Here is a 26,084-nt window from a genome sequence, read left to right as displayed (position 1 = left end):
GAAAAGCCACACTCACCAGCCCATTCTCTTGGAAACCTTCTCTGGCTCTTACAGACTTAATTATATACTCTCATCTCTGTTTTTTAGAACATTGTACATGCCTATAATATTGTGTGTATTGTCTTATCTTATAACTGTCATATGTTCTTTACTCTCACTCTAAGTTCTTTGAGGTCAGCAATCATGTTACCTTTATCTCGAATACCCTCACAACACCCATCATATAGACAAAGCTAAAAAAAATTTGCTGACGTCACTTGAATTAGGCTTTTTTCTATAAACCTCCTTGCTTTTAATAAAACATTTTCTGAATCATCAGTTTACATTTTTAAAAGAACATACTTAAAAGTAACACTTTTTGGATGACAAAAGTAACATATGTTTGTTTTAAACTGCATGGAACTTATAGAGAAGTCCTTAGAAGAAAATAAAAATTCCTTATAAATCTGCCATCTGGATATGTTACCACTTTGATGTATGTTCTTCCAGTTTTTTCTGTGCATTCGTATGTGTGTGTGTATATAGACATGTGTGAATAGTCTGGTTATATGTATATATATATAATATATAGTTGGATATATATAAAACAGTATTATACACACTTTATAACTTGCCTTTTTTTAACAATCTATGTGAACATTTTGTCATGTCATTAAATATTTTACAAAATTAATTTTAACAACTGCACATATGTATGAACTGTAATGTAAGTATCTGTGTATTGTTGAGTGTCAAGAGAATTTTGAATTTTTACTTATAGATAAATAGTGACATGGTAAATATATTTATATATAAACCCTGTGCGCACCTTTGCGTCAACATAACAAGTTTAAAAAATATAACTCATTCACTCATTTATTTTCTCAAAACATTTGTTGAATAGCTACTCTGCAGCAGGTATTTTATTTTTATTTTTTAAAGATTTTATTTATTTGACAGACAGAGATCACAAGTAGGCAGAGAAGCAGGCAGAGAGAGAGAGAGTGAAGCAGGCTTCCCACTGAGCAGAGAGCTCAATGCGGGACTTGATCCTAGGACTCTGGGATTATGACCTGAGCCAAACACAGAGGCTTAACCCACTGAGCCACCCAGGTGCCCCTGCAGCAGTTATTTTAAAGAAGAAGTTGTAATAAAGCCATTTCTCTCCAGGAGTTGTCTTTGGGGGAGGGGAAGCTCTATTCCACCTTAGGTTCTTTAGAATTAAGGAGCTGGTGGGTTAGTTCTAATGTAAGCATTCTCAGTTTGGTTGCTAAGATATGATTATTTCTCAACAGTTGGGTTGTATTCCCAGGAGACGTTACCTCTGTGTCATCTCAACCTCTTCCTTGTAGTGCTGTCGTTTGTCTGGTGTGGGTGAGAAGGACAGAAACAGACACTGGAGCAGGGTCAGGCCTAAAAAGGAGGTGAGTCTGAACATGAGAAATGAAGTCGAACAGTGGCTGTATAAGGGTAGCAAAGGGTTGGGTTCAAGGAACCTTGAATAAGTAAAATCCTCTGTCCTGGCAGGGCTATGGGTGGTGTGAGAGAGAAGTCAAAGATGACCAAGACTCAAGCACTGCTCAGATTTAGGGATTAATTTAGGGAAGGAGAGAAGATAGTATATTCAATGTTGGATGTATTGAATTTAAATAGTATAAGAAATGAAGAAGTCTAAAATATTGAAATAAGGTTCTGCAACTCAACACCTGGAGAGATTTTTTTACTCTAAAAATAATAAGCATTTATCCTCTTTATTTTTCTAAAAAATAAAGTTAAAAGTGCACCGATTCTCTATTTTCCTTCTAAGGAAAATAACGATATCACACTCCATCCCTGCCCTTCAACCTCAGCCTGCTCATCTTTTGTGCTGTGCTGTCTAACGGTCTCATTCCATCAGGGCTTTAACTCCCTCGATTTAGTGGTGATTATTATATTTCACCGACAATACTCCCTTAAACTTACCACCTTCCCAGGCACCTACCAGAAAACAAACTACACATTCAAATTTGGAATATTTGAGGAGAGTTTAACAGATTTAAAGCAACTATTTCGGATGAGTATTTGTGAGTAGAGATTAAGAAACCCACAAGAGATAGTAAATATGCTGGAGCCAGTAACAGCCAGAGTTGAGTCACCCCTAGGCCTGAAGGGATGTGGGGAGGGAGAAGTCGTGAAAAGCTGAAAGGAGCGTTGTGCATACAGGGCTATCTTGAGAGAAGCAGTGACCTCAAGGTATGCACCCAGCCAAGAATCACACGGCCAGGAGGAACCAGGAGAATATATACTGTGACCTGACCATCCTTTCTTTCTGCAGCTTCCTATCAGGGCTCCCCATATGCAAAACCCAACTGCGAGCCATAGGACAAGGGGGTTTATTGGATATGGCCTCCAAAACATTTAACAGAATGAAGAAGAAGGTAGGGAGCATCTGGAGAGCCAACAGAAGATACTCAGGATACCAAGTGTTTTACTAATTCTGAGTACATGATTAATACATTTCTTGGATTCTTCTTCTCCTTTCCAGGTTTATTTCATTCCTTGCTGAAAGAAGGAAGATTATTATTTCAGTGGGGGCATATGAATAATAAATTTCTTAGCTTATCTGGAATGTCTTCATTTTGATCTCACTCTTTTTTTAAAAAAAGATTTTATTTATTTGACACAGAGAAAGATCACAAGTAGGCACAGAAGCAGGCAGAGAGAGGGGGGAAGCAGGCTCTCTGCAGAGCAGAGAGCCTGATGCGGGACTCGATCACAGGATCCTGAGATCATGACCTGAGCCAAAGACAGAGGCTTAACCCACTGACCCACCCAGGTGCCCCAACTCTTACTCTTGAATGTTGGAGTCGGGTATAAGTTCTAGATGGATAGTTACTTTCTTTTAAAACTTGGAAGCTGGGGTGCCTGGGTGGCTTAGTGGGTTAAAGCCTCTGCTTTCGGCTCAGGTCATGGTCTCAGGGTCCTGGGATCGAGCCCCGCATCGGGCTTTCTGCTCAGCAGGGAGCCTGCTTCCTCCTCTCTCTCTCTCTGCCTGCCTCTCTGCCTACTTGTGATCTGTCTGTCAAATAAATAAATAAAATCTTAAAAAAAAAAAAAAACTTGGAAGCTATTATTGCATTGTCTTCTCTACTGTTGCTGATGGCAAGTCTGCTGTTGGTCTGGTGGTCTTTTTCCTGCAGGTAATCTTTTTTTCTCTGAGTGATTTAGAGTTCTCTTGTTTTCTTCGGTCTTTTATTTTATTCCAGTGTATCTAGAAATGGATTGATTTTCTTTATCCTGTGAAAGACTTGGTGTGCTTTTCCAATCTGAGCATTCATGTTTGCTTTAATTCTGAAAGATCTGCAGCCACTATCACTTCAACTATGACCTTTTGCCCATTCACTACATTCCTTTGGCATTCCCATTAATCATATGTTGGAGGTTTTCATCCATGTCTCTAAATGGCTCTCTTTTCTTATCTATGTGTCTGTGCTAGATTCTGGGTCACTTTTGCCAGTGTGTCCTCCAATTCACTGATTCATTCTTCAGCAGCATCTAGTCTACTCTGAAACCTATCTATTGAGTTGTATAATTTCTATGTTTTTGTTTTCTGTATTATCTTTTAAAAATATAGCTTCTTCTATTTTAAAGATTTTTTATTTGTATGTTTGACAGAGAAAGACACCATGAGAGAGGAAACACAAGCAGGGGGAGTGGGAGAGGGAGAAACAGGCTTCCCACTGAGCGAGAGCCTGAAGCAGGGCTTGATCCCAGGACCCTGGGATCATGACCTGAGCTGAAGGCAGAGGCCTTAACCCACTGAGCCTCCCAGGCATCCCCCCAAAAACATTTTTTAAATAAAAATCATATTCTTGCTTTTCATTAAACTTTTACTACCTAAGTTTGAATCCCCAAACACAGTAGTTCATATTTGCTTATTTTTGAGTATTTTTTTAAAATAAATATAATCATGAAATATTTTGTCTCTAGCATCTTTCACTTATTTCATATTTGTTAGATTTATCCTTATTGTTGCAGGACATTATAGTTTGTTCATTTTTCATTGCTATATAGTATTCCACAATATGACTATTGTATGAATAATAACAATTTCTCCATTATAGTGATATTGGACATTGCAGTTTAAGGCTGTTATGAATAATGGCACTGTGAACACTCACGCACATGTCTATTATCATAAGTAAGCATGTATTCCGTTAGGTGTTTACCTGGGAAATGATCACAGAGTAAGCGTATCTTAAGCATTCTGGTAGATAATACCAAGTTGTCTCCCAAAGCGGCTGTATTCTTTTATATCCCATTAGTATATGAAAATCCCCACTGTTCCACATCATTTCCACACTAGTTATTGTAAACCTTTTAAGTTTAAGCCATTCTGGTGGGTGTGTTGCAATATACTTCTGTGGTTTTAATTTTTACTTCCCTAATTCCTAGTTAGATTGAGGCAAACCTTTAAATGTGTTTATGAGCCATTTAGATATACTCTTTTATAAATTACTTTTAGGTCACTTACCCATTTTTCTTTGATTTTCAGGGGATTATCATATATTTTGGATATGAATACTTTGTTGATTTTATGGGTGATATATATCTTTTTGCACTCTGAGCTTTGCCATTATTTACTCACCTAATGGTGTCTTTTGATAACTGGTGAATCTTGATTTCTTTCCTAACATTTTATTTTGAAAAAATACCAGACCTATAGAAAAGTTAAAAGAATAGTGCAATGAGCGCCCATTATTCTTCAACCTACATTCTCCAATTTGCTAAATATTTTGCCATGTTTGTGCTCATCTCATACTCTGTCTCTCTCCATATACATATACAGACGCATGCACAGAGATCTGAATCATTCCAGAGTAAGTTCACACTTATATTATGGACTTCAAGTATTCCAGGAGAATTCTTATAACCTTATTATATTCAAGGAACTTAATATTGATACAATATTATCATTATCACATAGCCTGTGGTCAAATTTCCCCAAGTGTCCTCAAAATTTTCTTTCTAGCTAAAATTTCCTTTCTAGCTATTCTTCAGCCCACCTAAGATCCGATCAAAGATGATCCATTGCGTTCTCCTTTCATCTAAGATAGCCCACCCACCATTTTCGTCTTTAGTGGTCATGTCGACTGTCCTATAATCTGGATTTGACTGATCGCTTCCTCATTTTAGATTTAAATTAAACGTAGTGGGCAAAAAAAATACTGCATGGGGAGGCATGTCTTCCATTGCATCATCAGGAAACATATAATATCAGTCAGTTCTGTTATTGGTGATTTTACACTTGATAGCTTGGTGAAGGGGGTATTCATCAGACCTCTCTGTTGTAAAAGAGCTTTTCTCCTATTGTAACTTAATGCATAATATGTGTGGTGATGCTTCAGGCCATGTCAATATCATTGGTGCTTCTTGCCTGCAACAGTTAATTCATCTATAGTTGCAATTCTGTCATTCCTTCTCTTTTATTAGCTGGCATCTTTTAAAGTGGAATCCCTCCTCCCCCACTATAACTACCACGCATTTATTAATTTATCTTTATTATTTTTTTAAAAGATGTTATTTATTTATTTGAGAGAGAGTGAGTATAAGCCAGGGAGAGAGGCAGTGGGAGAGGGAGCAGTAGGCTTCCTGCCAAGCAGGAGCCTGACATGGGGCTCCATCCCAGGACCCTGGGATCATGACCTGAGCTGAAGGCAGACGCTTAACTGAATGAGCAACCCAGGTGTACCACTACCATTTTTAAGTTCCAGTTTGGGTCCATGGGTTCCTTTCTTTTTCTTCTTTATTTTTTATTCAATGGATTTTAAATTATTATTGTCATTCTTTTTGATGTTCAAAATGTTGCTCATTTGACCAATGGGAGACCCCTTTCATCTGGGTCTTCTGCCTTTTTAGTGTATACCCATTGGGTTTTTGAGCACGTGTCTGGTTTTTGCACAAAAGTATAGGGACCTATCTTGTACTCTTTCTTTCTTTTTTTTTTTTTTAAAGATTTTATTTATTTGACAGACAGAGATCACAAGTAGGCAGACAGGCAGGCAGAGAGACAGGAGGAACCAGGCTCCCTGCTGAGCAGCGAGCCCGATGTGGGCTCGATCCCAGAACCCTGAGATCATGACCTGAGCCGAAGGCAGAGGCTTAACCCACTGAGTCACCCAGGTACCCCTCTTGTACTCTTTCTACTCCCAATCATTTATGACCAGAAATCTGCCATTTCTTAAGAAGGCTTTTTTTTTTTTTCCTTTTTTAAAAGAGTGGGTTATAGGGATGCCTGTGTGGCTCAGTCGGACGAGCATCCAACTCTTTGTACTGGCTCAGGTCATGATCTCAGGGTTATGAGATCTAGCCCCATATTGCATCCGGCAATGATGAAACTCACCAGGATGCATAACTGGAGAATGGCTAATCTCAGTTTTGAATCAAGGCAATCTTGACGCCACCATCCCCCACCCCGCCAGAGCCCTCCAGCTTAAAAGTAACTTTTATAAACTTAAATTGCAATGGTAGAATTAAACGTATTAGCAATAAAATGTATCTGTAGGGCATTAAAGAATCATCTAATTAATTTTGTGATGGTAACAGAAATGTGGAGAAGAGTCAGAGAACTTGCATGGCTGAAGCCTTATGTTTTTCTTGATTCTTAACTGAATATTTTTAGATCCACCACCACTTCCCAAGCATCTGCAAAGAAGTGGCATGGATATTACATAGCCTGAGAAGACTTTCAGAGATAATCACATTACTAGGACAGACAAGACATTCTTAAGGAAGCAAAAGCTTCCATTTCATGAACACATAGGGCCTGGAGAGCCAAAGACATAGATGTAATGAGGGAAAGTAGTGTAAAATAATATAAGTATGATATCAACATTTAAAAAAAATGCCCATCCCCACATTTGTGCTTGCACACTCTCTCTCTCGCAAATAAATAAATAAAATCTTAAAAAAAAAAAAGAGTGGAGTATAAATGGTATGTAGCAGGTGTGCTCATTGGTTTTTGGACATCTTCAACAGAGAGAAATACTTTAAATCATGAAGTCTTAATTAATTTATTTAAAATTAATTAAAATTTAAACATCATGGGCTCACATTCTATATTTGCAGCTCCCTTCTTCCATGGTAACAAACCTGTTTGCTGAAAAACAGTATATTTACTACAACATATGCAATGGTTTCATAACTACCTCCCCAATAACACTACCAATAACAAACTCATTAGATAAATTTCAAGACTTCTTTGCAGGTCTTTTTATCCTTAGGAGATATCCCATTAAAGGCACACACTTAGAATATTATGTTTAAAAGTTACTTGAATAACTCTTCTTTATAGTTACATAATCAGTTTCAAAGGTTTATTTATTTATTTGAGGGGGTCAGCCGAAGGGGCAGAAGAAAAGGGGTAGAGAATCTCCAGCAGACTCCATTGAGCACGGAGCCTGATGCGGGACTCAGTCTCATGACTCTGAGATCATGACCTGAGCCAAAACCAAGGGTCTGACCCTCAACCAACTGCACCCCTAGAGACCCCCTTTATTCTCCATTTTTTAGCATCCTAAGCATATTTGTTTGATGATGAGGAGGAGGAAGAGGATGGCAACAATTATTATCGTTACTATTATTTTATTGAAGTCTTGGAGAGGCTGTTTTACAAAATTAATTTCCTCTGAACTAATTTCCTGTTCCAATTGTTGGTTTTGCTGTGTTGTCTTTCCTACCATTAGATTTCTACATGTCTTTGGGAATTTGGGCTTGTTCATTTTATGTAACATCTTTATTTCTCCTCCTTTCCCTCTCTCTCCCCTCCTGTTAAATACACTTCCTTTCTCATTGCTTTTTTGGTTCTCATTTGCTACCCCTAACCCTGATCTAATGTCCAGGACCTGGTCTTAAAATGACAACAAAAAGCTTTTCTCCTATAGAGATATGGGGATGCTGTGGATTCAGGTACAGTCCCAACAGTTTCTAATTGAGAATAATAGTGGTCAATATTTACTGAGCTATTACTATATGTCAGGCACTATTCCACATATATTATTTCATATAATGTGCCTAACAACTCTATGAGTTGGATATTTGTACAACAGCAACTCCTGCTATCACTACCACAACGATGACCATTTTACAAATGAGTGAAGTAAGTAAAGCATGTTAAATAATGTCTGTAGTAAAGACAAATCTGAACTTTTATATTTTTAAAAATTTTTTTTTAATTTTTTTATTTTTTAAGATTTTATTTATTCATTTGACAGAAATGACAAGTAGGCAGAGAGGCAGGCAGAGAGAGAGGGGGAAGCAGGCTCCCTGCTGAGCAGAGAGCCCAATGCGGGGCTCCATCCCAGGACCCTGAGATCATGACCTGAGCTGAAGGCAGAGGCTTAACCCACTGAGCCACCCAGTGCCCCTTGTATGTTTTTGTTTGTAGCATGGTATCTCCCTCTGATGAAATGCCCACCTGTAGCAAGAGAGAAACAACTCCCCCAGTTCACGCTCTTTACTTCTTACAGAGATATTTATAGCTATGATACAGTCCTCAGAGATCACTGAGAGGAACCAAGAATGGGATACTTCAGGAAAGAACATTGAGGACATTATGGAGGTACTCCAAGCTGCTGATCAGGTGAGGACATCTCAGACATTTTACTGGCTCCAACCAGCACAGGACCATCTCCATCCAGGGAGCTGGTTGGGTACATACCTGTTGTGCCAGGAGAGTAGGAGAAATCTCCAGTTAGCAGAGCACTACTTGGTCCAGGCCATCATAGCTCCAGGTCTGATTCCCGTGTCCCTAGTCTGACCCATATTCCCTCCATCCCCTCAATCCCTGATCCAGCTTTAACCCTCTTCCTGGATTCACTCCTCCTCTTCCTTTATCTACCAGGGGCCCTTATTCTCTTTATTATCTTTACCCTTCAACCTTCCTTTCTTCCTGAGTCCCCTCTCTTCTGTAGTTGTCAACAGATAATGTCTTTAAAACTCTCAAGTCGCTAAAAGTTAAAATCCTAAACAACAAGATGGTACCTCCACTATGCCAGAAGGTGACCGATATCTTCGTTGACTACCTGAGGACCACGGTGAGGAGCCTGTGCCTCTGGGCTGGGGACTTTGGGGGAAGAAAACAGCAGGTCTGAGCCCAGGAGTTCTTTCTGGTGGATGATGACACTTGGAAACCAACTGGGATCTGGGATGTGAGTGTCTCATTTCTAAACAGTTTGCTGGAGTCCGTACCTAATACTCCGAGCATATCTCAAGGACCATGACCTAGACAGAATTGCAAGCTACAGCAGTGAAGCAAAGTGGTGAGGCAGGAGAAGGGAGACAGAAAGGGGGGAAGGATTTGGGCTGTTGGGCTCCAAGTCTGACCTGGTTTTCAGACTGTGTCCTGCTATACCTTAGTCAGCTTTGTTACTGCAATTCAACTAACCATCTCACTGTCTTTCAAATCCACTTACCCGTGTGCCAGCCCACCTCTAGACTGAACATTCATAATGTCTACCTGTCTATCTACCCACGTACTTTACATGCACGTTCCTGACACTGGTTAATCTCATTTCTTATTTTCTTGGTTACCTATGAATTATCTTTCTTCTGGTTTACCTGCCTTCTTTGGCATGCCTGTCTTCTGATCAAGATTCTTGACCTGCCAGAGATTTCCAAAGTTGTTTCCATAATCTACCCACCTTCCTGATGATTCCCTAGGTGCTGTGTGGGAATTTCTCTGCTCTAAAATCTTCAATCCCCACAACCCCCCTGCCCCCAACACAGAGACTTTGCAGATTTTTTTTGTCTACCTGTTCTTTGCATGCTCTAGGAAGGTCTTGCCCTCCATCACTGGGAAGGCATTTGTTGGATGGGGTGGTAGTGGAGTTCTTGCCTTCTAGATGGAAGAGAATCACTTATTGACCAAAGCTGATTCTTAGAAGTTACGGGACTCATCTTGGGGATTAGCCTTTGAATAGTTAATCTTTCTTTTCCAGAAGCCCGAGGGAGAACTGGAGGAGCTGTGTACTATGGTCCTAATGGCTCTGGGGTTCCAGTCTCCAGGAATGGTCATCTTTAAGCTGTGGGACAGATGGCACAACACCTTGCCCCCAAACTGCCTCCTGACTGCAGTGGGGAGACTCATCCACCGCCAGGGTATAGCCTGAGTTAGTCTGAGAAGAGAACAGGGGCAGCAGGGGGTGGAGACATTGTATAGGCTCTAGATCAGCTTTATACTCCTGATTTCTCTCATTGGACATCTCCACTTATTTCAGTCATGGGTGTGTATGTGCAGGTGGGAGAACAAACTAGGATCCCTACTGGGCTCCTGGGACCTCAGGAGGGAGTTTCTGGAGACCAAGAATGGCATGATAGGATGTATTAGGGCATGGGAGACCCACAGAGCTGGAAAGAAGACTCCAGGTGAAGAGAGAAGGCAGAATAGAAAGTCCCCATTCAGCAGTGGTGGGTGGGGGCAAGGAGGAAGCAAGGAGGGCTTTATTTAAGGGAGCCTGCAGTGTTGAATTTGGTTAGAGGCTTGGAAGTAATAGAGTAGGCAGGAGGAGGCAGAGACTCACCATTCAGTCTCTGCCCTAGTGGCTCCTGGTGATGGTGGTGGCTCGCTTACCCATTCTGCTCCCTTCTCTCTATCGCAAAGTGTGAAAAGGCAATCAAGTCACAGGACTAGTGACCTTTTCTCTACCACTTGGAACTGGGGGAAAGAGAGTCTGGAGGGAGTAAGTTTGCCTTCTGAGCATTGGGCTCAAAATGACAAGGCATGACCCAGCGAGCACAGAGGACACAGCAACAGAAGCTGGAAACATGTCGCTTGATCTAATCAGGGCAAATGTCTTCACATCCATCTCAGACAGCATAGTTCTCTATTTCCTAAGGGTTTTTGTAAAGGAGTGTTCATGTTTAGCCTGTCCTAATAATTTGCATTTTTGTGCTATGCTAATATCCATTATCGAGCTTGATCCTCCCAGCATCCCTGCGCAGTGGTCACGTCAGGAACTGTACTCCTATTTAACAGTTAAAGAAGCTGAAACTCAGATAAATTAAATAACTGGTTCAGGGTTGCCCAGACTCTGGAGGTAGAACTAGGATCAGAACCCGGGTATCCTGGCCTCCAGTCTATAAAGTTGGCCTTAGTGAAGGATGTTCCTGGCCTTAGTGAAGGATGTTCCCCTCCCTGGGATAGGGATGTCTTTATTGTACTTTCCCTCTTAGATGCAGCTTCATATGTTGGGGTCACATGGGAATATATCCTACGCCTTCTGAGGATGGCCCAAACAGAGGATGATATGTTGGCATTATGTCATGGTAAGGGTCAGGAGGGTCTGGGGAAGACTCTGTTGGAATCAGGGAGGGAGGAAAGAAGGGCAAATAAAGAGGCTGGTCCCTCTAAGTAGGGATCCAGGAAGGCTGGGGAGGGCCAGGAAATGACTGAGAGCAGACCAGGTGTGAACAGCTGCTCTTCTGCATCTGACTTCTTGGCCTGGATTGGGGCAAGGACCAAGCTTGATAAGGATGCTATGGGCGTTGATACCCTCAACCACTTTTCCTTCCCTTGCTGTGTTCCAGGTGTGGTCACAAAGGAAAAATAGTTGGAGTGGTGGTGAATGGGTTGGTGTTTCCCAGTATAGGACCCTAGAAACACTTTTAGGGTTGGAGATGAGAAGACTGTGCCCACATGTGTGTTTGTTTCCCAGGGGAAGGGAAAGGTGATGGGCAGCTCATACTCCCTGCATTCCTCACAGTGCTCAAAGGACTGGTCATCAGTGCCCGGAAACATGTGGATTTGTCCACTACAGATGATGAAATAATGGACATCACAAAAGAGGCTGTGTCCTTCAAGGCTTATCTCACCCTCAGGCTTCTCTTCAATCGTTGGTCCCTAAAGACCAACAACAAGGTGGGATTTGGAGGTAGTGGGGTTGAGTGGATGGCTGCAGGAGTAAGTCTTGAGCCAAAGATGGGGCAGGGCCATGTCTGTCTATTTAATGGTGGAAGGATAACTTAAATGGCTCTTCCAAAAGAGCAGGGTGACTTTCCTTGGGCTCTGTTTCCCATTCTCCAGAAGAGTATGTCAGAAAATGCCACTGTCCAGCTCCATATTTGTTAAATACACAATTAAGCAACTTAAATTTACTGATTACTGTTATTAGCCAAGCACTGTGCTAGGCCCTGGGGATAAAAAGATGAATAAGGAAAAGCCCCTAAGGAATTATCTTGTCTTCATCCCTGAGCTGAGGCAAGTTTGTTGTGTCTCCTTGGGCACAGGTGACAGAGCAAGCTATGGTAATAATCGGTCACCTCTTCTTCCTCATGCCATCCTCCAAACTCAAGAATGAAGTGAACCGGTTAACCCGATGGCTTATGACTTTGGTATCTGCAAAAGTGACACCTTTCTACATTTCCCAGGTGATTGGAATGGGGTGAGAAGATAATTTAATTAGTTTTTGCTTTCCACATTTATTGAGTAATTAATGCTAGGCTTGGCAAAGCATGGCCCACAGGCCAAATCCAGCCTGAAGCTTGTTTTTGTAAAATAAGGTTTTGTTGGAATTCCACTCTGCACATTTGTTGAATTTGTTGAATAGCCCTTTGAATCTCTCTGACTTTCCCGTCTCTGACCTCTAGATTCAGACTTAAATGGCTCATGAGAGAGACCAAGCCCACCTGGATAATCTGTTTTAAGGTCAACTAATGTGGGACCTTAGTTACATCTGTGAAAATCCCTTCATATCAACACCTAGATTACTGCTTGATTCAGTAACTGGGAAAGAGGGCCTGAAATTTGGGAGCCATTACAGAATTCTGCCTACCTAAGAATTGTTATACTAATGTTAAATATTTTTAGGAGCAAAGGACGCAGTACTGGAACCAAAAATTTCTGATTGTTGTTTTAGTCCTTCCATTTCAGTGGCATTCCTCCAACCAAGTTCCATCCAACTTTTAATGGGTATTTCACAAAAGTAACCTGTGTTATTTGGCAAAATGGGTGGGAAATACTGAGTTAAAATTAGTATCTTAAATGTAGAATTTCCTTAGAGCCTTCAATACACAGGCTAGTCTTGTCCTCCAAAAAGCAAACACCAACATGGTGTTAGAGTTGGAGGAGGTTTATTGGAGGAACATCTGTGAGGGAAAATAGGGAGGGAGCCAGAGGAGGCTGGGAGCACTCAGATGGCGATGGATGTCTGAACCTTGGCAAGGAGAAGGGAAAGGAGGGAGGGAAGGGAAGGAGGGAAAAAGTGAGGAAGGCCTTAAATGACAGTGAGGTTCTAAAAATGTTTCAGTAAGGCCAACATGGAGTCCCTGAACCAAAGCCACCCATCAGAAAAGTCCCATATCTTGAAGGAGTAGGCCTGCCTTAGCGGACTTGCCATATTCAGTCATTGGCTGGAAGAAACCTGTGGGAATCTGGTTTCAGTTTTAACACAATGATGGATTTTAGAGCATGACAGCTGGAGATAATGGTTAATTATGCACCTCAGAATAGGCATCTGAGAGGTCTATTTTTCAGGGTTGCTAAATATGCTAATATACATTTGTGAATTTCCAAGATGAGAATTTTTTTTTTTTTTTTTTTTTTTTTTTTTTTTTTTGTGCAACACTCATTAACATCGAGTTTCCAGGGACTACGGTTTGCAGTCTACCATTACACCACCACCTCAAATGCACTTCCCTTGTTATAGAAAGAGATGAACTTTCTCACATAGCTACTCTGAGTTTTGCTGATTAGTGGACCACCCACACAATCTCTTGTTTGATCTCCCTCCTGGCATGTGCCTGCATGTTGCCTAGGGTAGGGTCTGTGAATTTGGAACAAAGGTTTGCTCTATGTAGTCAATTAGTCTGTTGGAGGACGAGATTTTTTCTCCAACTACTAGTCCACAGATTGTTCATGTGTCACACAGTGGAAATGTTTTGACTACTCCCTTTTCCCTTCTCCTTCTTCCTCCTCTCTCACTCCAGGGCATGGTGATTGAGAATCAAGATATTTATCAGCCTATAATATAATTTTGGTTGGACATCAACCAGCACTAACCAGCCCTAGTTAAGCAAACTGGCCCTAATGGGAATCCATCAGGTAGGGGAAGGAAAAGAGGAAATGTTGAATATCCAAAATCCAATGGAGGGATTTCTGCTTCTGGTGAAGAGGGAGTAACTGGGGCAGATTTACTCTCTTGCCTGAAACAACTAAAAGCTAGACAAAGTATATGAGATAATGGTTTTTAAGACATTGGGTAGGAGGCAACAAAGAACAGTGATTCCTGATAGTCAGGAAAAAATGAGGTGAGCCCTCTTATTGTCCCAGCTAATTTTCTTAAAAGAGTTTCCAGGTTGTGGCATAGGGAAAGAAAACCCAGGAAGAGTCTAGTGGACTTCCTGAGGTGACAAGATGGCGGTGAGAATCCAGGGAGACCAATGCAGCTAGAGTTTACAAAGCAGAATATTAAACAGTCTGTGAATATGAGGAAACTGTTTCAGGTGAGGAAAAGAACAAAGAATTGAGAGAACAGTAGCCAGAGTTCACATGGTGCCAGGAATAGTACCTGTTCACACCAACCAGCTTGAAAACTTCATAACTCACAGGCATTGGGTAGAGCACTGAGAAGGTGGGGCAAAATTAAGAGCAGGCTGAATGCTGTTTTGGTCTAACACATTTTAAAAGCAAGACCCTCCCCCCACAATCAAACTATTTCCAAGTAACTGCATCCCAGAAGAAATTTAAGAATATAAGAATACAAAAATACCCAGCGCTTAATAAGGTTAATTTACAATGAGTGGCATTAAATAAAAAAATCACCAGACACACAAAGATGTAAGAAATTATGATGTATAATAGGGAGAAAAATCAATCAAAACTGACCCAGAACTCACACAGAAATGGTAGACAAGGACACTAAAACAGGTATTATAACTGTATTCTGTAGGTTTGAAAGCTAGATTGGAAAAGATTGATTAACTTGAAGACATAGCAATAAAAAGTATACAGAATGAAACACAAAGATAAAAAGAAGGAGGAGGAGGAGGAGGAGGGAGAAAAGGAGGAGAAGGAGGAGAAAGAGGAAGCTTCGTGAGATATGGACAAATTCAAGCAGCCTAATTTATGTTCAGTTGGAGTTCCACCAAAAAGGGGAAAGACAGAAAAATATTTGAAGAAATTGTGGTTGAGAATTTTCTAAATCTGAAGAAATTGATAAATTCACAGTTCCAAGGCACTAAGTGAACCCCAAACACAAGAAACATAAAACTACACCAAACCATATTATATTCAAATTTCTCAAAACCAGTGGAAAAGAGAAAATCTTAAATGCAGAAAGTAAAAACAAAAAATGAAACAATGAAAACAACACGTTTCAAAGGGAGGAATAAAGATTCTAATTGGAAACAATGCAAGTGAAAACATAGTAGAATTCAAGGTACTGAAAGAGAAACACTATATCCTAGAATTCTGTGCTTAGTGGTAATATCTTTCAGGCTAAGAGAAAAAAACATTTTCACACATTAAAAAAAGCTGAAAGAATTCATCACCAGTAGACCCATATTATAAGAAACGTTAAAGTCCTTCAGGCAGAAGGAAAATGATACCAGATGGAAATATGGATTTATACAAAAGAATGAAGAAAACCATTAGAAATGGTAATTATGTGAGCGAATTTTTTTTATTTAAAAAATCTCTTTATAAGGTAACTATTTTAACAAACATAACAATGTAGTGTGGAATTTGTTGTATGTAGAAGTAAAATTTATGACGACAATAGCACAAAGTATAGTATTAGTATACCTATACTTAGTGTACGAAAAGTAGTATAATATCACTTGAAGATTAACTGGGATAAATTAAAAATGTGTGCTATAGGGACACCTGGGTGGCTCAGTCCTTTGAGTGCCAGCCTTTAGCTCAGGTCATGATTCCAGAGTCCTGGGATTGAGTTGTGCATCAGGCTTCTTGCTCAGTGGAGAGACTGCTTTTCTCTCTTCCTGCTGCTCCCTTTGCTTGTACACACTGTCTCTTTCTCTGACGAATAAATAAATAAAATCTTTTTAAAAAATGTGTGCTACAAACCCTGTATAGAAACCACTAAAATAATAAAGAGTTATGGCTAATAGGCCAACAAAGGATATCAAATGGAATTATAAAAAATATTCAATTAATTTGAAGGCAGAGTTAGAGGGACAGGAGAACAAAGAATTAGGACTAGTAGGAAACAAATAGCAAGATGATAGATTTTAGCCTAACCATAATTAATAAATAAGTAAATAAATAAATAGATAATCATATTATATATAAGTGGTCTAAATACCCCAGTTAAAGGCAGAGATTGTCAGATGGATTAAAAAAACAATACCCACCTATATCCTATATTTCCTATAGGAAATGCACTTCAAAGATAAAGATACAAATAAATTAAGAGTAAAAGGATAAATAAAAATATTTAGGCATATCTTGGAGTTATTACGGGTTTGGTTCTAGACTACTGTAATAAAATGAATATTGCAGTAAAGCAAGTAAAATGAATTTTTTGGTTTCCCAGTGCATATAAAACCTATATTTACACTACACTGTAGTATAGTGTACAATAACATTTATCTAAAATACAATATAAGTGCTTTAAAAATACTTTACTGCTAAAAGAAAGCATCATTGGAGACCTTAGTGACTTATAATCAGTGATCACATATCACCATTGCAAAAATAATAAGAGTGAAAAAATTTCAAATATTATAAGAACTACCAAAATGTGACACAGAAACATAAAGTCAACAAATGCTGTTGGGAAAATGGTGCAGACAGACTTGCTTGATATAGGGTCACTACAAACCTTGAATTTATAAAAAAAACAAAAACACCTTCCAAAGCATAATAAAGTGAAGCAATAAAACAAGGTATGGCTGTACTATGTTAACATTTATGGAAAAAAGCTGTTTCTGCAGTATTAATATCAGATAAAGTATATTTCAGAGCAAAAAATATCATAAAGTATTAAAAAATGTCATTTCATAATGATGAAAGGGTCAATTATCAACAGCACCTAACAATTCTAAATGTTTATGTACCTGCTATTATGTGTCTGTTATTATAACAGAACTTTAAAACTATATAAAGCAAAAACTAATAGAACTGCAAGGAGAAACAGAAAAACCCATAATTACAATCAGATTTCAACATCCTTTCAACAATTGATAGAACAAGTAGATGATCAGAAAGTGTACAGAAGATCTGAGGACTATCAAACAACTTTACCCTATTAGCGCACAGATTGGAAAGGAAGTACAGTTGTCTTTATTCATAGGCAACATGATTATTTGCATAAAAATACGAAATACTCATGAATAAATCTGAAAAAAAGGTAATACCTGTACACTGGAAACTACTAATCATTGCTAAGGGAAATTAAAGAAGACTTAAGTAAATAGAAACATGTGCAGTATTCAGGGGCCTGAAGATTCAATATTAATAAGTTATCAGTTCTTCCCAAGTTGATCTAGATTCATTGCAATCCTCTTTTTTAAAAATCTCATTTTTAAAAACATTTTCTCCTGTTTTCATCTAGAACTTTGATCATTTTAGGGTTTACATTTAAGTATGAGACATTTTTTAAAAGATATTATTTATTTATTTGACAGATAGAGATCACAAGCAGGCAGAGAGGCAGGCAGAGAGAGAGGAGGAAGCAGGCTCCCTGCTGAGCAGAGAGTCCGATGCGGGGCACAATCCCAGAACCCTGAGATCATGAGCTGATCTCAGGTCTCTATTTTTTTTCTAGGACCCTGAGATCAGGTCACCATCTCAGGGTCCTAGGGTCGAACCCCACGTCGGATTCTCTGCTCAGCGGGGAGCCGGCTTCCCCCTTTCTTTCTCTGCCTGCCTCTCTGCCTACTTGTGATCTCTCTCTCTCTCTGTCAAATAAAATAAAAATAAAATCTTAAAAAAAAAATCTCTACACCCAATATGATGCTTGCTTGTACTTACAACCCTGGGACAAGAGTCTCACCTGTTCCACTGATTGATCCAGGTGGGTGCCCCAGATTCATGGCAAGCCTAAACAAATCCTAGCAGTCTTGTGGTACCTGGGTTGGTCAGTCAGTTCAGAGTCCCCATATTATGCTCCACACTAGGTGTGGAGCCTACTTAAAAAAAAAAAAAAAAAAAAGAACCTAGCAGTCTTGTTTGTTTCCTTTCTGGTTTTATTTATTTATTTATTTATTTGAGAGAGGGAGAGTCAGAGGGAGAATCAGACTTCCCCACTGAGCTGGGAGTCTGATGTGGGACTTGATCCTGTGACTCCCGGATCATGACCTGAGCCGAAGGCAGTCACCCAGCCAAGTGAGCTACCCAGGCCCCCCCGCAGGCTTTATTTAATAGGAATTGACAACCTGATTCTAAAACTCACACGGAAATGAAAAAGACCCAATACAGCCAAAACAGTTTAGAGAAAGAATGACAACTTATAAAACTACAGCAATGGAGACTGTAGTATTGGTATTAAGATAGATGAATGGATAAATGGAACTGAATAGAGATTCTGGAAATAGACCTACATATTTACTGCCAAGTGATTTTTTTGGCAAGGTGAAAAGGCAATTCTTTGGAGAAAAGATGGTGTCTTCAACAAATGGCGCTAGAACATTTGTATATCTATACACAAAAAGATAAACTTCAATCCATACCTCATACCATGTATAAAAATTAACTCAAAATGTCTCATACTGTTGGCACCTGGGTGGCTCAGTGGGTTAAATCTTTGCCTTCGGCTCAGGTCATGATCTCAGGGTTCTGGGATCGAGCCCCACATCGGGCTCTCTGCTCAGCAGGGAGCCAGCTTCCTCCTCTCTCTCTGCCTGCCTCTCTGCCTGCTTGTGATCTCTGTCTGTCAAATAAACAAATAAAATCTTTAAAAAAAATGGCTCATACTTAAATGTAAACCCTAAAATTATCAAAGTTCTAGATGAGAACAGGAGAAATTTGTGTGCAGTTGGAGTAGGCAAAGATGTCTTAGCTACAAACCAGAAACATGATCCATTAAAGAACACAAAACGAATAAAGTGGACTTCATCAAAGTGAGTAACTTCTGTTCTGTTAGAATGAAAAGACGGGTGTCAGACTGGAAGAAAATATTTGCAAATCACACACATACCCAGAATATATGAAAAACACAAAACCCATTTAAAAAAATTTAAAAAGAAGAGCAAAAAATTGAACAGCTGCTTCACCAAAGAAGATATGAGGATGACAAGACAGCCACCACGGGAATAGTTGCTCAACATTGCATAGACGTGAGGGACTTTAAAATCACCACAAGATGCCACTACACATCTGTCAGAATGTAAACTGGCAAACCACCTTGGAAAACGGTTTGGCAGTTTCTTAAAAAGGAAGTGAAGGTCTGTAATGACAGAAAGCAGATCAATATTTGCCTGGGGAAAGGAAAGGTGCTGGAAGGGGAGGGAAGGAGAAATTACAAAGACCTAAGAGGAAACTTCAGGTGTAGTGGGTATGTTCCTTACGTTAATTGTGGTGGTTTCCTGAGTGTATACATTTATCAAAACTTAACAAATTGAACACTTTATTTTTTAAAAATATTTTATTTATTTATTTGACACAGAGAGAGAGAGAGAGATCACAAGTAGGCAGAGAGGCAGACAGAGGGGGAGGGGGAAGTAGGCTCCCTGTTGAGCCGACAGGCTGATGATGGGCTCTATCCCAGGACCCTGAGACCATGACCTGAGCTGAAGGCAGAGGCTTAATCCACTGAGCCACCCAGACACCCCGGGACACCTTAGATATATATCATTTTTGGTATCAGATGTTAATAAACCTGTTTTAAGAAAATCAAATGGCATGTTTACACATGTGAAAACTAAGGTTATCTGTAGAACTCTTGTATACCAGTGATAAGAAGAACCCACAAAATAATAAGAAACCACCAGGTAGGGGCACCTGGGTGGCTCAGTGGGTTAAGCCTCTGCCTTCGGCTCAGGTCATGATCTCAGGATCCTAGGATCAAACCCCACGTCGGACTCTCTGCCCAGCAGGGAGCCTGCTTCCCTCTCCATCTCTCTGCCTGCCTCTCTGCCTACTTGTGATCTCTCTCTCTCTGTCAAATAAAATAAAAATAAAATCTTAAAAAAAAAAAAAAGAAACCACCAGGCAGAGAGTAGAAATGTAGTCTTTTAGACTCAGTTTTCAGAATTTTGAAACTCATAGAACCATGGAATAAGTTCTTGCTTTGGCTCTGATTAATTTACCCTGCTCCCTTGAAGTCAGCCAATACTCGAAATGTTGACCTTCCCTAAAGTTTTCTGTGGAGTAATGAGATTATTTGGAAGTAAGTGTAGTTTACTTGGTCAGGGGGAAGGGCAGGTCATGGCTGTATTTGACTATGAAAGAATTAGACCCTGAGCCTTTTTTGGAAGGATCCAAGAGGGCAGGCAGTGTGAAACCTTGATGACTTGGCCCATCCTTGAAGAGAAGATGTGAGGACAGAGGATTTCTGCAGAGGCTGTGGCAAGTCTGGGCTACCTTATGCTTACTCTGTCTTTATGCACACAGTGTATTTACCAACTTATGGATGCTCTGGCTCTTAGTGGATGTGGAGGTATAAACTTGGAATCCCAGCTGGAAAATATTACAGACATGCTGTTCAATCAGGTGAGTGCTGTGGTGCTAGAAGCATCCTGGGCTTGCTTTTTCTCTCTTCTTTGTAGGCGATGGCTCCCACAGCCCAGGTCACAACCTTCATAAAGGCAGGTGTCTTTCACATGGTAACCTTAACCATACACATCTCAGGTTTCCCTGGAATAGATAAATATCTGGATTCTGGGCATAGACTCGAATATTCTCCATGAGATAAATTGGGTACGTTCTGTGTGTTCCTTGAAGGTCACAGAACTTTGTTGCTCCCCCTAATCTCTAGCTAAATGGCAAGAGGTTCACAGCACCCCATCATGTCTGTGAGAAATGTCAGGGCCTCTCTGTTGCAGCCTAGAGTAAGAAGGTAATTGAACATTTTGCAAATAGGTGTTACCTTCTGTATGATTAATTTGCTTGCCACTGTCTTCTCTTTGGGGCCGGGAATGTGGATTCCTGGGTCTGTTTTCCTATTCCCCTTTATGGCTAAGCTTCACACTTTCCATGGTGCCTTGGTTCCTCCATCCACACCCATGGCCCCTAATTTCAGTCCTCCTGGGTCTGATGGCCTTGGTCTCCCCACAGCTGAGTGAAACAGTCCAGGAGTCAGAGCCTCACTCTGCACGGAACCATATCTTTGCCCTGAAGGCTTTCTACACCCTATGTAAGTTAACACAGTTCCCTAACCCTAGGTATTTGTGTGGGTGGGCACTTAGAGTAACCTTCGTGTCTCCCTGGACCAGAGCAGGGACCTAGGTTCCCATAAGGGGCTTCCATCCTTCTAGAACAGATGCAAAATAATTCGTGTGAGCTTTGCTTGAAATTCAAGGAATCTTAAGGGGCAAAGATGTAGCTCCACTCCCTTCACCTGAAGTTGGCTTCCCTTTCTCCTTCAATGAATACCAGCTTAGAAGGGTGATCTTGTCATTACAGCACTAATGGTCATGTGAGGCATGCTGACCTATGAGAGGGCACATGGTGGGGCAGGGGAGGGACAGAGCCCAGCTCAAGGAAAGCATCTAGCTAGATGCCAATCCTCTTCCTTTTCTCCAGTCTAAAAGACCCTAATTTATCTGGTTCATGACATCATGGTTTGCTGTAAGCATGATTTACTTCTACTTACCACTCGCTAGTTAAACATACTCTTGATTCCCTTGTATTTGCCCCTTTCTGATAGCCAAGTTATACAATGATCAGGTGGTATTCTTAATACAAAAGACCATGAAAACCAGTGATCCAGCCAAGATAGTATCAGCCCTTCAAGTTTTCATGGATGTGTTTCCAGAAGGTGAGTGACCATTGGCCTAATCTCAGGGATCTTCTTTCCTATGAGAGTTCTTTTGTCTGGGAAACAGTCCCACGTATAGTTCAAGTCACAGTTTTTTTTTTTTTAATGTGTTATTTACCTTTCTTTTTTTTCATTTTTATAAATTTATTATTTTAATTAAATTTATTTATTTTCAGCATAACAGTATTCATTATTTTTGCACCACACCTAGTGCTCCATGCAATCTCAAGTCACAGTTTTAAACTTAATGTAAACTCAAAGTAAATTCAGTAGGTTTAAATCTTCGCTTCACTTCTTATTAGCTGTGTAAACAGGGGCAGATTTCTTTTAGTCTGTGCCTCTATTTCCTCACCTGAAAATGAAGGTAATGCTTCCTTTAGGGTTTTTTAGTGAAGGTTAGATGAGAAAATGGATGTGAGGTACTTAGACTATTCCCCAATATGCAGTGAGTTTTGTAGTGGTTTAGTCTGTGATTTTGATCTTGGGGAACAAGCATCAACTCCAATCCAGTGTTTGCTAGACCTTTGCTCTGTGTCTAGCAGAATGCAAGGCACTGAAAACAGACACTCAAATAAGACATAGTCCCTGCTCTCAAAGAGTTCACTATTGTGTTCAGAGTGTGAAACAATGCAAGATAATATGTGAAAAGTTGTTCAAATGTGACCGTGGTTATTTGCAATAGGAATATAGAGAAGGGGTCAGTCGGGAGATGGGATGGGCTCTGGAGCAGGGAAGGAGATTGTAACGGTGAGTTAGGAGAGGGAATTTACATAAAGAAGAACAGTTGTCATAGTTTTAAAGGTGGTGGTGTATGGGGCAGTGGGGGTTGCGGGAATAGCTTGACTGGGTTCGTGGGCATTCATAGGAGACTGGAAAGAGCTGGGGATCCAAAGCCAGCTTGATGAAAATCCCGTTTTTTGTCACTCTTCAGTCTGGTTTGAAGCAGAGGGATGGTGGAGATAATCTTTGGGCGATCTATCTGGTCCTCGAAGACCAGGACAGTACCTGGAATTCCTCTCACCTGTCTTGTGCCTCCCAATACGACAGAGGAGGCAGAAGGAGACTGATCCCCAGCTGCGTGTGTGTCTTTTCTCTAGTGCCCCAGACAGAGCAACTGAAGAATGAAGTGATGCATTCCGTCATCATCATGATTCAGGACGATCTCAAACCAGTGAGTAGAAAGGCAGAATATTTGGGCCGGGAGGGCAGTTGCTTTCTTGAGACCTTGAAGTTGTATTAAATGGAGAGGGGAGGCTGTTCATGGATGAGAGAGGTAAGGCATTCCCTTACCAAGCCTGCCCTGGCCTCAGACTCTGCCCATGGGTTACATGTGAGCTCTTCGGAGCCTGAGAAGGATTTGAGAAGTGGACAGGTGGTTCCTACCTATTTTCTGAGCCTTGTCAGTGGGGACACAGAGCTCTAAAGAATACTAATTCTTTTTTTTTTTTTTTAAGATTTTATTTATTTATTTGACAGACAGAGATCACAAGTAGGCAGAGAGGTGGGCAGAGGGAGAGAGAGGAGGAAGCAGGCTCCCCGCGGAGCAGAGTCTGATGCGGAGCTCGATCCCAGGACCCTGGGATAATGACCCGAGCTGAAGGCAGAGGCTTTAACCCACTGAGCCACCCAGGCACCCTGCATACTAATTCTGCCCCCTAAATATTCAGTTTTCTTGGGGAAAGAAGACCTCAAACATCATATCTAGCATGGGGTCCGTGGCACCATATTTTTAGCAACCTTTGCCCGGATTGGAGGCAGCAAATACTGCTCCCAGCTCTGAATTGGACCAGGTGGACAACTATGGCACCATCCCTAAAAACCAACTCCTAAATCTTCAGAAGGTTGATGGAGAGACTTGGATCTTGAGGGCTGGGCCCTCGGACTTGTGGGATTCATTTCTGGCTTTCCTTATGAAGGCCAGAACATGGGACTTCTCCTGGACTCTGATTTCTCCCTACCCAACTCTTCTGTCCATTACTTATGTAAGGCATGGGCAAGCTCAGTGCTTACAGTTCTTCAGGAGAATGGTAAGAACTGAAATAGGCTAGAACTTCAGGGTCGAGTAGGGTTGTCTGTCATCACCTAGAGACCAGTGAAGAGTCACATTGGGCTTGAAGTTGGGAGATCTGAGTCCCTTGAAGACTCCTGTCACAGGCTCTTGTCCTCTGTGTTCTCACCTGGAACATGAAGGGTCATACTGATGTGCCTTCCTATCTAGTCACATGACAGGTGACGCTCCCCCCTCAAAACTACCCCCTGCAGGTACGGAAGGCCCTCCTGCACTTCATCGAGATGCTGGGCCGGCATGACTACTTGGCCGTGCCCCAGGGGAATATCATCATCAACTATGTCATCAAGCTCAGCGAGTCTGCCTGCTCTGTGAGCAGGGGCCAGGCAGGGAGGGGACAGAGGGTGGCAGCAAGAGAAGGGCAGGTTCGGGAGCAGGAGGGAAAGAAGAAGAGGGCATCGTTGGCACAGTGGGAAGGGGCTTTGGTGTCTAAAACTCTGAGCAGTGAGCCAGGGGAGGCCTTGAATCAGAAGACTCAGCTAGCATTGGTTTCAGATTTAAATCTTTTCCTATTCCAGAATGAAGAGGACATCCAACGAATGTGTTCCGAAATCCTACAGATGGTACAAGCAGCTAGGGTCAAAGAGGCTCCTTCATCTCCTCCTCTCCTGGCTGCCCAGATACCCTGACCCCCAGATTGCATTCTCTCTGTCTCCCCCCTTCCCCCCACTCCACCTAACCCCCTGTACTGTCCCTCCTACCCTCCCCACCTCTGTCTGTTCCCACTTGAGTGTCTGGGGCTCCTCTGAGGAGTGGCTCAGTGGAGCAGAGGGTCACTGGGTGGTAAACCTGGAGGCCTGAGCCTGGGTCTTGCTCAGCCTGTTTCTGGCTATAAAATCTCGAGTAAATTGCTCTCCAGGCTATAGTTTCTCCCATAAAAAAAGACGGGCAATTATCCACCCTGCCCGCTCTTAGCAGCCTCTAAGGATTCTTGGAGACTCTACGAGTTGTTGTGTGGTCAGAGCTGAGTCAGGGGCCATGGAAAGCAAAGGACAGATGTGATTTACTCTTCTTCCCAGACACCCCCCTCTCCCTCCCAGCAAGCTGTCTCCCGACGGCTAGCATGTCTTTTGCCCCTGGAATGCCCCCCTGTGAAGGCGATGACAAGTCACACAATTCCACATTTCAAGAAGCCCCTCTATTTAATCAAGTCCATCCTGTTGTAATTTTCATCAGGACCTTGGTTGTGTTTTACCAACATGTGGGGGGAAGGAGGAGAGGGAAGGGGGATTATCAGTGAGATGGAGGGGCTGGGTATACAGGTCTCAAATGCCCCTCCAAGAAAGGAGGACAAAGCCAGAGGGTTAGAGAACTTATGATTGGGACTGATTTGGAGCTTGACATCGAATCCCCTTGCCACCTCTTCTGCCAGGTGTCCTTGCCCAAACTGATCACGTTGGCATGCCAGCCCAGCAACACCTTGGCCTTCGTGCTGCTGAGTAAGATAGCCACAAACATGGCTCTGAAGGCCCGGTCCCTGGGCCAGGTTCCCTATCTAAGCAGCTTCCACCTCAGCCGTAAGTACACAGGTCGAGGAGACTGTGGAGAGGGGGCAGTTGTGAAACAGGCTTCCACAGGCGGGAGGGGAGGGTGGGAGAGGGACTGGGACTCTGGAGGGGTGTGGGGAGAGGGCGCAGATCTGCTGGGAGGGCCACGAGGGCACAGCTGTGAGCCTGGGCCTGGATGGAGGGGGAAGGCAAAGGGTTAGGGCAGCAGCTTGATTCCATTTGGCTCTTCACATGGATGAAAAGGGGATTCTTCTGGAAGAGAGGCAAGATCCACCCCCCCACCCCCGCCCCAACAGATCCTTTTTCCTCTATTCCTCTACTGGAGTAGAGATGCACAAACTTTGTTGTTAATTACAAAGTAATGCGCACACAGACATTCCTGACCCTTAGTTCTTTGCTCCGACTCTGAGCCTCACTCTTTGCTCACCCAATCCCTGACCGCTACTTCCAGGGAGAGTCAGAGTCGGGGTGAGGCTGTCTGTTTGGCACATTACTTGGGGTGTGTGGGAGTTTGTGTGTTTGGAAAATAAGCATTGTCTGTTAGGGTTTAAAAGGTGGAGAGGTAGCAAATGACTTTCCCAGTGTTGAGAGTCCTGATTATAATCAGTGTAAACA

The 26,084-nt window shown here is 41.6% G+C and overlaps 1 protein-coding gene across 15 annotated transcripts in view; it reads left to right on the top strand.

Annotated features, from left to right (window-relative positions):
• Nucleotides 1-1,303: 1,303 nt before the first annotated feature.
• Nucleotides 1,304-26,084, top strand: part of LOC116593895 (maestro heat-like repeat-containing protein family member 1) — a 78,934-nt gene continuing 54,153 nt past the window's right edge. For 7 of the 15 annotated variants that reach the window (XM_032348512.1, XM_032348516.1, XM_032348513.1 and 4 more), the window contains exons 1-14: nt 1,304-1,403; nt 8,487-8,599; nt 8,931-9,053; nt 9,939-10,116; nt 11,191-11,283; nt 11,721-11,875; nt 12,244-12,384; nt 20,528-20,626; nt 21,191-21,269; nt 21,783-21,893; nt 22,991-23,064; nt 24,156-24,272; nt 24,480-24,524; nt 25,334-25,478. In XM_032348512.1, coding sequence (XP_032204403.1) covers nt 8,501-8,599; nt 8,931-9,053; nt 9,939-10,116; nt 11,191-11,283; nt 11,721-11,875; nt 12,244-12,384; nt 20,528-20,626; nt 21,191-21,269; nt 21,783-21,893; nt 22,991-23,064; nt 24,156-24,272; nt 24,480-24,524; nt 25,334-25,478 — 1,459 coding nt within the window. In that variant the 5' untranslated portion in view covers nt 1,304-1,403; nt 8,487-8,500. Of the gene's footprint in view, nt 1,404-2,293; nt 2,397-8,486; nt 8,600-8,930; nt 9,054-9,116; nt 9,168-9,938; nt 10,117-11,190; nt 11,284-11,720; nt 11,876-12,243; nt 12,399-20,527; nt 20,627-21,190; nt 21,270-21,479; nt 21,552-21,782; nt 21,894-22,990; nt 23,065-24,155; nt 24,273-24,479; nt 24,525-25,333; nt 25,479-26,084 lie in introns of those variants that run through there. The other 8 variants (XM_032348510.1, XM_032348511.1, XM_032348515.1 and 5 more) reach the window with 8 other exon arrangements.

This window comes from Mustela erminea, chromosome 6 (genome assembly GCF_009829155.1).
Source record: "Mustela erminea isolate mMusErm1 chromosome 6, mMusErm1.Pri, whole genome shotgun sequence".
Classification (NCBI taxonomy): Eukaryota; Metazoa; Chordata; class Mammalia; order Carnivora; family Mustelidae; genus Mustela; species Mustela erminea.
This window is presented reverse-complemented; position numbering and strand designations above follow the sequence as displayed.